This window comes from Solanum stenotomum, chromosome 1 (genome assembly GCF_019186545.1).
Source record: "Solanum stenotomum isolate F172 chromosome 1, ASM1918654v1, whole genome shotgun sequence".
In the NCBI taxonomy this organism is placed as follows: Eukaryota; Viridiplantae; Streptophyta; class Magnoliopsida; order Solanales; family Solanaceae; genus Solanum; species Solanum stenotomum.
Genome location: NC_064282.1, coordinates 61,517,516 through 61,527,376, shown reverse-complemented (window position 1 = coordinate 61,527,376; position 9,861 = coordinate 61,517,516). Strand labels below are relative to the sequence as shown.

The following is a 9,861-nucleotide window of genomic DNA, read 5'->3' as shown; positions in this document are numbered from 1 at the left end:
TTCCGTTCAAATTTTCTACATCTTCAAGTTCACTGACATGCTTCAGAATACAAGTTTAATGTTTTATTACACAAGTTCCAGAGATTTTTTAATCGAACGCATATTACCTAATTGTCTCCCAGGTTCAAGGAGTCATTGATTAATTTAGTCCTTGCATAATATGATACATGGGGACATCCTCTTCAGGTAAAGTAGAATTTTTATCAGCTACTTCTGATTATTAAAGGTGCTAAAGACCTAGAAAGACATCAAAGCAGAATTATAGATTCCAAAAATGTTTCCAAAGCCACATTTGGTATCAGAATAAAGATATAATGCAAAGTACCAGTTTCTAGGCTTCACAATAAAGGGAATAAAACACTGGCAATTACTAGTAAGTAATAACACAAAGCTCAAGCTGTTGTGTACCTGGAGAAAGTGTATCACTACAATTACCAGGAACCTCATTTATATGTATAACTATACTACTCCCAAAGCCTACGCATCCAACTGATGCAATAAGAAAGTTTTAGGTAACTATTGACCAAAAGCAGAACATAAGACTGATGAAACGGTAAGGTAGGATAATGCAAAAGCTAACTTGTGGCCGAGCGTATCCCCTGGGGGCAGCCATTTATTTTTAGGTGCAAGGACTTCATTTACGGTGCTCACATATTTGGCATGTGGAAGCATGCTTCTTATTGAGAAATGTACACTTTTCGCATTCCCAACTGCCAGAAGCATCTTCACTGCACATCAGGCATGTTGTGGTAGAGTCAGCATTCAGAAATGTGCACGAATCACATGCCCAACCTTCAAAATCAGCAATAAACTTTTGTGTTAATGATGCTCCTGTTGCAGAAGATGCCTCTCCTAAATCGTCGTCATCCAACTTTATGATTAAGGATGCCCCAGTATTTGTTTTCCTGTGCTTTTTCCCACCATCTATTCTGCTGCTACTCCCAGCCATATGTGGAGTTTTAGACAGAGTGAGGTTGTTGCTTCCAGCCACATGTGGAGTTTTAGACATAGTGAGATTGTTACTTCCATCCACATGTACACTTGCCAAGTTTTTCACACTGCCTGCTCCAATGTTCATTAGCTTTCTGCCCCCAGCTAGCAGTAAATTACTCGAGCTGGTTGTGCTGCTCACCCCAGCCACATGTGGAGTTTTAGACAGAGTGAGGTTGTCGCTTCCAGCTACATGTGGAGTTTTAGACAGAGCGAGTTTGTTGCTTCCTGCCACCTGTGGAGTTTTAGACAGAGTGAGTTTGTTGCTTCCATCCACATGCGCATTTGCCAAGTTTTTCACACTGCCCGCTCCAATGTTCATTAACTTTCTGCCACCAGCTAGCTGTAAATTACTCGAGCTGGTTGTGCTGTTCACCCCAGCTCTTTGTAAAAACTGTGGGCCCAAAGTAAAACTCCTTGTGGCTACAGGTGTCTCTTTTGATTCCTTAAATTTGACGCCCCAAGCTTCAAATGGACTTTTTGATGTTCTCACAGTGTTGTCTTCTCTTATATCAAGATTATTGGCCCTATTCGTATGTCCTCCACCAGGAACTAAGACATGTTTCGAGCTTGCAGTGCTGTTAGTACTAGGTAGTTTTGCATTTCTAGTTCTCATGATGGTCATAATTTTCTCAGCTCTTTCCTTGACGAGCATTCTGTCCCCACCTAGTAATAATTTTTTCGAGTTGGTCCGTTTGCTGCTCACAGCTGGGGTTTTAGAGCTCGTTGCTATGTTTCCAAGAGCTCCTTGCGAATCAACATCTTCAAGACCATTCTCAAGTGCTCTAACTAAATTCTCAAAGTAATTCCTAGTCACACTAGTCAGACTAGTAAGCTTTATACGGAAATCATCAAATGTTTTGGAATTACCTTCTTCAACATTCAGGTAAATCTCCAGTTCCTTCTCTGCACAAAGGTGAAGCCTCTCCAAACCAGCCTCTGCCTGGCCTTGCAAATACTCAAAAAACTGCCTTTTCGTTTGCTCCTCATCAGGCAAGTAAAACCCATAAGCATAAGTCCACTTCAACACTCTCCTACACTCAACAATCTGCTTCCATGCTTCTAAGATGAACTTCAATTGTGTCTCTGGTATGGATTGCAATTCACTCAGCTCCTTAACATTCACTTCCCCCATTCTCTTCAAATCTTTTACAGCTTTTCTCCTTGACTTCTCATTAGCAGCCCATCTCTCATAATAATGAGTGTACTTCTCAATAGATTGCTTGGCCATTTCTTTCTTTTGGTCATCTTCATTCCCTGGCGTGTACTTGTTACATGAATTATAACCATGAACTGACCAAGAATTAAGACACAACCAACAAAACTGATACTTGCAAGGGTCTCGACAAGTCATACGCATACACCCTTCATTCTTTTCAATCGGCCTCTTGCATTTAGGACAAGCCTTTGTGTAAGCCAGAATCCAATTTGTGTTCTCTGATTCTGCATTATTTTTCTCCATCCACTTAACCACCATATCACAATCAACCGGACTATGAGCTTCCTCCGTACAACTCCAACAAAAATAATTCGAACAGCCACATATAACTTCACAATTATCACTCCCTATATCAAATTCAACTGCAAAATTACATCCCGGAGCAGGACACCACTTAATCTTCCTATTTTCCTCAACATAAGAACGAAAAAGAAATCCATAGTACCTCTTTTTATCATCATCAGACGTTAATCGATCAATCATATCCTGTGCAACAGCAACTTTACAAGATGGTTCTGCACATCGCAAATTCAAACATCCAGGACCATCAGCTATTGAATTACTAATATACCCTTTCCAACATTCAACACAAAAAGGATGACCACAAGCAGACGCCAAAATTCCATCAGAAGAATAATCCTCAAAGCAAATTCCACAAGATACCTCCTTTGAGTCCCGAAATTGAACAACTTTCTCCTGAATTTTCAAGCCAACAGTTTCTCTAACATTGGATTCATCGGCAAACCATTCTTCATGAACTTTATTCACACTCCAGTTATACCGACGGAGTAAAGCAGATGCATCAGTTCTGGAAACAGAGAGAACAGAAGAAACCTTAGAGATATCATCATCCATGAGACGACCGATATCATCATCGGACAAAACGACATAGTTTTTGTCACAAGGAAGATCATCAAGATCATTATCGATGATATCATCGCCGGAAGACTCCGAGCCACTGTCTCCACCGTTGATGAGGCCATCGTCGCCGTAGAAGTCATCGCCGGCGGAGTCTACGTCGGTTCCATCGTACATGTCGACGTCGTTCTCCATGATCAAAAGACAAAGGTAAAAAAAAGTAATGAGGAGTAAAAAGGCGCAGCTGAGTGAAAGTATAATGGTATTGTATTGTTCTTGGAACAGAATTTTAGCCCTAAAATACTTGTTTTTTAAGATTGTTGAAATCCGCGTAGTTATTGGAGAAGGTTTATATTTTGTGGAACTATGGGCCCATTCTCTTGACGTGGCAAAAATTATAGAGTACTATTTTATTTTTTGGAAAAATTAACTAACTACACAATTTATTTTGGGAAAATTAGCAAACTAGTCACAATTTCTATCATAATCAGGAGTGTTCGTGATTCAGTTTGAATCGGTTATTGATTAAAACCAAAATCAAACCAATTTAGTCGGTTTTTTAAATTTCTAAAACTAAATCAAACGAAAAAAATAATTGTCGGTTTGATTATTGTCGGTTTTGGTTCGATTTGGTTCAGTTTTTCTGGTTTATTCGATTTGAAAGTAATATTTTTTTTGAGGACGTACGTATCTCGATAGGCACAAACACCAAGTCAATGAACAATCCACAAAAAAACTAATGTCGATTCAATTAAGCAATTAAGCAACACTAGAATTATCATTACACGGAAAGAATGATTCAATTAAGAGAAAGTGTGACTATTTTATGTGAAGTATGGTAGGTAAAGACTAAAATGAATTCTGATGGACTTGGACTGAGGATTGTTATAGTTGGGCTAAAGTGTTGGGCTTGAGAAAATGGTAAAGTTAAAGACTTAGGTTAATTAAATTTTAACAAAATATTTTTAATTTATTTATGAATAATATATAAATAATTATAAAATTTATCGGTCCGGTTTGGTTATTTTTGCGGTTGTTTTTTAATAAAATCAAAACCAAACCAAATAGTATCGGTTTTCAAAATTTAAAAATCAAACCTAACCAAAAATCAATTTTTTAAATCGGTTTGGTTCGGATTGCGGTTCGGTTTGATTTTTTTAACCATAATCATGAACAACCCTAATCATAATTATTAAAAATATCTACACTTTAAAATAATCATTAAAAATGTCAATATGTTAATATTTTAGAAAATAAATTGTATCATAATATAACTAATCTTCTTTCCTTTTATTTTTCAAATCAGGCCCATATTGGACCATTTTTTTAACTTTATTATACAATAATTTTTTTAAAAAAAAATACCCCATTACCCACTTACCCCCCCCCCTTTCCAGGTTTACCCCAAATTACTCCTTTCTCTCTCTTCCCTTTTTCACCATTGTTACCTCCTTTACTTATTCAAGAAAATCAACTCTTGGAAGTTTATACTTTTTTTCAAGAAATCTCGCAATTAATTCAATAAATTGTTCACCCATTGATAAAGGTAAATTCGAAGTCAACAAGTATTTTATGAGATTTCTTGTGATTTTATTTTTATATTCACCAAGTATTTTGTATTTCGGATTTTTCGTCTTTTAAACATATTATTCGATTTTTTATGAGTTTGTTTTCATATTCATCAAGTATTTTATCAAATTTTCCTATTTTATGTATTTCGAATTTTTCGTCTTTTAAACACTATTATTCGATATTTTTTGTGATTTTATTTTCATATTTGAGATTTAGTAGATTGTAATAAACTACATTGGCATTCATACATCATATATATTGTTTGATTTTTAATACATTCATATTTAATAATTTCGAGTTTTGCTTAAAGGGTTAGTAATGCACAAGTGAATACAGATTCAGATTTGGGTTTGGTGAACAAAAAAATCGCAAAAAAGGAACATGGAAGAAGAAGAAGAAGAAGAAGAAAGAGGAGGAGGAGGAGGAATAGGAAGAAGAGGAACATGAAGAGGAGGAAGAAGAGGAAGAAGAAGAAGAAGAAGAAGAAGAAGAAGAAGAAGAAGAAGAAGAAGAAGAAGAAGAAGAAGAAGAAGAAGAAGAAGAGGAGGAGGAGGAAGAAGAAGAAGAGGAACATGAAGAGGAGGAAGAAGAGGGAAGAAGAAGAGGAAGAGGAGGAAGAAGATGAAAAAGAGGAAGAAGAGGAAGAGGAAGAAGGAGAAGGAGAAGGAGAAGGAGAAAGAGGAGAAGAAGAAAGAGAAGAAGAAGAAAGAAAGAGAGAGTCAGAGAAGACAATTGCAAAAATTGTATTCATATTTTTATTTATTTTTATTTTTTTTATTTTTTTTATTTTTGGTAATTTTTGGACCGGTGGTCCATTTTATTATTAAAGGCAAATGGACTCAAAATGACCCCATTACAAACAAAAACAACAAATAAGAGGTCGGTCCAAAACTGACCAAATCTCAGGTGAAAACCAATCCCCTAAAACATAGAGTTTCCTAATTTGATTCCCTAGCTGCCTCTTCCATTCATTTCTCCGCTGCTGAAGATGTTTCTAAGGGTCCCAGTGTTTTTCACCCCGTATTTACTTGCTCCATTTTCCTCTTTTAACCTCTATTTTTTTTGTAGCATGTACACTATGAAATCCATGACAATGTGGCTCAACGATTCTCCCTTTTGTTGGTGATATCACTCTTTGTTGGCTGAAGTAGTTGTGACTAACTAGATGTTTTTGCTTAGCTATATTGCCCCTGTCTTGACCACAACTATTATGTAAATGTAATAGCTAAGTGATTCTGTTGTCTCTGTGGTCCCTCCTCTACATATCATTTTTGCTGCTGATAATGATTTTCCTTGTTCTTATTCTGATAGCTGGTATTTGTTGCTTGTCCATGTTTAAGATCTTTCTTCCTTTGCTTGGTAGATCTTGAAAACTGTGATACTACGCATGTCTTCCTGATTGATAGATATGTTAGTGATGTGATCAGCTAATTGATTAGCTTCTATGAATATATGCACTAACTCTATATTAAGTGTAGACATAATCTCATGTATCTCCTCTATCCTTTCTATTAAGCTCCAAGGTACCCTTCATTCTCTTTGAATCATATTTCGAAGACTTCGTGAATCTGTCTCTAATATGACGTTTGTAATCCCACCCCTCTTGCAGTAGCTCAGTGCCAGTAGCTCAGTGCCTTCCAGATTGCTGTAATTTTTGCTTCTATGATTGTTGTGTTGCCTATCTTTTGTGCTTCAACGTATACTAGATCTCCTTGACTCCCTCTTATACAAAATCCATAAGAGCTTTCTCCCGGATTGCCTTCGCTAGCTCCATCTGTATTACACTTTACCTATCCTTCCTCTGGTGTTAGCCACTTTACTATGTGCTAGTATAGAACTGGTTTATACTACTGGAGTAAATCAAGCATCCCCGACCAATGGTAAGGGATATTTCGTAACCAAGGATATGTAACTCTTATCAACATAAGTACTATCGATTGACATTGAGTGTACATTTTATCGAAAGAGACTTCCTTGTCATGTCTATTTGCATTCCTCCTCATTCATAGTTCCCACATAATTATTGTAGGTATTGCTTTCATTATGTGTTGCACCTTAGGATTTGCATCATATTCCCACCATTGCATAATCACATTATGTAATTGTTCTCCTGCTATGGTAATACCTGCACAAGAAACAAACTGCTTCCATAGCCGTTGGGCTATGGGAGCTGTTAGTAATAAATGTGTCATGGTCTCCATTTCCCCTTTGTCACAACAATAACATTTTGAAACTATGTTCATCCTCATTCTGTTTAGATTATCATCTGTGGCAATTCTTTTCTTCCAAACTATCCACAAAAAGAACGATATCTTAAAAGGTAGTCTCTTGATCCACATGCAACTCCTCCACTCCAATGGCTGTCTTCTCTGCCTCGAAATAAGATATGCAGATTTAACAGTAAAAATTTCAGTTGAATTTCCCATCCACCAAGCTTTGTCATTTGTTTCGGAAGTGAGGGGCTTGATGCTCTCTACAATATATTCTACCATCTCCTCTGAAATGTACTCCTTCAACTTTTCTATCCTCCAAGTCCCACTTGTAATGAACTCTCTTACTTCTATTTCCTCCTCCCTGGCAGATTCACCTTCTGTATAATACAATGCCCCTTGTTTAGTCTAGTTGTCAAGCCAAAACCTGGAATTTCCAGCTTTTACTTGCCACCAAATGTCATGTTCCACTTCCTCTCTTATGGCCACCATTTTCCTCCATACATGTGAAGACCCCACACTTTTAGCTAACACAGGATGGAGCTTTTTACAATACTTATTCCCCATATACGTGCTCCATAGAGATGTTGTTGAGACTCTAAAATGCCACCAAAGCTTTGCAAGTAGTGCATCATTTACAGTATGGAGGGACCTGAACCCCAACCCTCCTTCATCTTTAGGTAGACACATGTCTTCCCATGTTACCCAGTGTTTACCTTTTAGGCTTCTGCTTCCCCAAAAGAATTTTGCAAAACATTGGTGGATTTGGTTAATAACGCTTTTTTGAGTATGCATGGAAGATAATAGGTACACTGGAAGAGATTGAAGCACATGGCTGATTAAAGTATACTTGTCATTGAATGAGAGGAATTTGTTTTGCCATGACAGTACTCTTTTAGCAATCTTTATTATCAACTCTTCAAAATAAGACTTTCGCTTCCTGCCATAAAAAACTAGACACCCAAGATAGGTAAAAGGGAAGTTCCTTGCCTGATCCCTGTAATTCTTCTCAACCTAATTGCAACTATCAATGGTGTGTTATCATGAAGATAAAAATAGCTTTTAGATTTCTTAATCATCTAACACGAGACTTTCTCATACTCCCTTAACATTTTCATCATTTATATTACCGAATGTCTATCCCCTGAGCCAAATAGAATGGTATCATCCGCAAATGAAAGGTGATCAATTTTAGGACTCCACTTGGGCATGTATCCCTTGAGGCTTTTATCTTCATGCAAATTATTCAACCCTCTTATCAGTACTTCGGCTGCAATTATGAATAGAGTGAGTGATAGGGGGTCTCCCTGCTTTAAGCCCCTAGATGATTGGAAAACACCATTTGATTGACCATTAATTAGAATCGAGTACCAGTTATTCGACACCAACTTCCAAACCATGTCAATGATGATCTCTGAGAACCCATATTTTCTCAAGACTTTCGTTAGAAATATCCAAGAAACTTTGTCATAAGCCTTTGCCATGTCCAGCTTTACCACCACATTAATATTCTAACTACAATAAAATTATCGTAAATGCTATTAAGATATTTCTAAAATTATTAGTAAAAACTCAAAAAAATTATTTTATTTCAAATGTTATAAAGTTTAAGTGATTTCTATTATACAAAATGTTATAATATTTGTAGTATTTTAATTGGATAACATTTCTTTAAATTCCCTCAAAATCATTTAAATGTTAGCCTATTCTATTCTAATTTCTTTCAATTCTAGCCACTTCAATTCAAATTCTCATTTCAACCATAGCCACCATTTCATTTCAATTTTAGCCATTTAAAATTCAATTCAATATGATTTTAAAATTTCAGCTTTTAATCTTGACCGTCCTTAATCCTGGATCGAATGCTAGCCCTTCATCTCTTATGAAATCAATGGTCCTGATTCAATTCTCTAAACCTTCCTATTTTAACCTAAAAGACTCCTAAACCTAAAACCCATTCACTTTTACATCTTCTTCTTCCTCCCCTCTCCAAGCAAAGTGGCGGCCCCCTCTCTCCTCCCTCTTCCTTGCTCCGGCGAGAGACAACAACACCGTCGAAACCCCAACGCCGACAGCTTCTCTCTCTCCTCCTTTCCGGCCAGCAACGAAGAGGACGAAGCCAACAGCTCAGCGAGGCAGCATCAGGTTCCGGCGAGCGCTGCCTCCGCTTCAAGCCCCGCTCGTTTTCTCCTCTCCGGCCAGCAGTCATGAGAACGACAATGACAACAGCCAGCCGCCAAGAGCTAGCAACTCTGTCAACAACAGCGAGCTCCAACCAGCAAGAGCTCCGGCCAGCAGCTTGGTGAAATGGCAGCAGCTGCACGGAGATAGCAAGCATCTGGCGATANTCCTATTTTAACCTAAAAGACTCCTAAACCTAAAACCCATTCACTTTTACATCTTCTTCTTNAAACCCATTCACTTTTCCATCTTCTTCTTCCTCCCCTCTCCAAGCAAAGTGGCGGCCCCCTCTCTCCTCTCTCTTCCTTGCTCCGGCGAGAGACAACAACACCGTCGAAACCCCAACGCCGACACCTTCTCTCTCTCCTCCTTTCCGACCAGCAACGAAGAGGACGAAGCCAACAGCTCAGCGAGGCAGCATCAGGTTCTGGCGAGCGCTGCCTCCGCCTCAAGCCCCACTTGTTTTCTCCTCTCCGGCCAGCAGTCATGAGAACGACAATGACAACAGCCAGCCGCCAAGAGCTAGCAACTCTGTCAACAACAGCGAGCTCCAACCAGCAAGAGCTCCGGCCAGCAGCTTGGTGAAATGGCAGCAGCTGCACGGAGATAGCAAGCATCTGGCGATACTCCTCCTCCCTTCTCTTCCTTTTCCGGCGAGGACCAAGCAAAAACAACGCCGACCAAATGAGGCAGCTACCGCCTCTACTCGCCTCCACCTTCTTTATTCTCTAGCCAGCAACATCAAGGCCTGATGGACCCTTTTTTTCCAGGAATTTCGAGATCATTAAAGACAGGTCTGAATAGATCCGTCAAGGTATGTTCTGTTTTTTA

At 38.3% G+C, this 9,861-nt stretch overlaps 1 protein-coding gene across 1 annotated transcript; it reads right to left on the bottom strand.

Moving 5' to 3' along the window:
- Nucleotides 1–355: 355 nt before the first annotated feature.
- Nucleotides 356–3,297, bottom strand: LOC125867420 (probable E3 ubiquitin-protein ligase ARI7). The gene has a single exon (XM_049547920.1). The coding sequence runs from the start codon at nt 3,260–3,262 to the stop codon at nt 635–637; it is 2,628 nt and encodes an 875-aa protein (XP_049403877.1). The 5' UTR covers nt 3,263–3,297; the 3' UTR covers nt 356–634.
- Nucleotides 3,298–9,861: the final 6,564 nt, after the last annotated feature.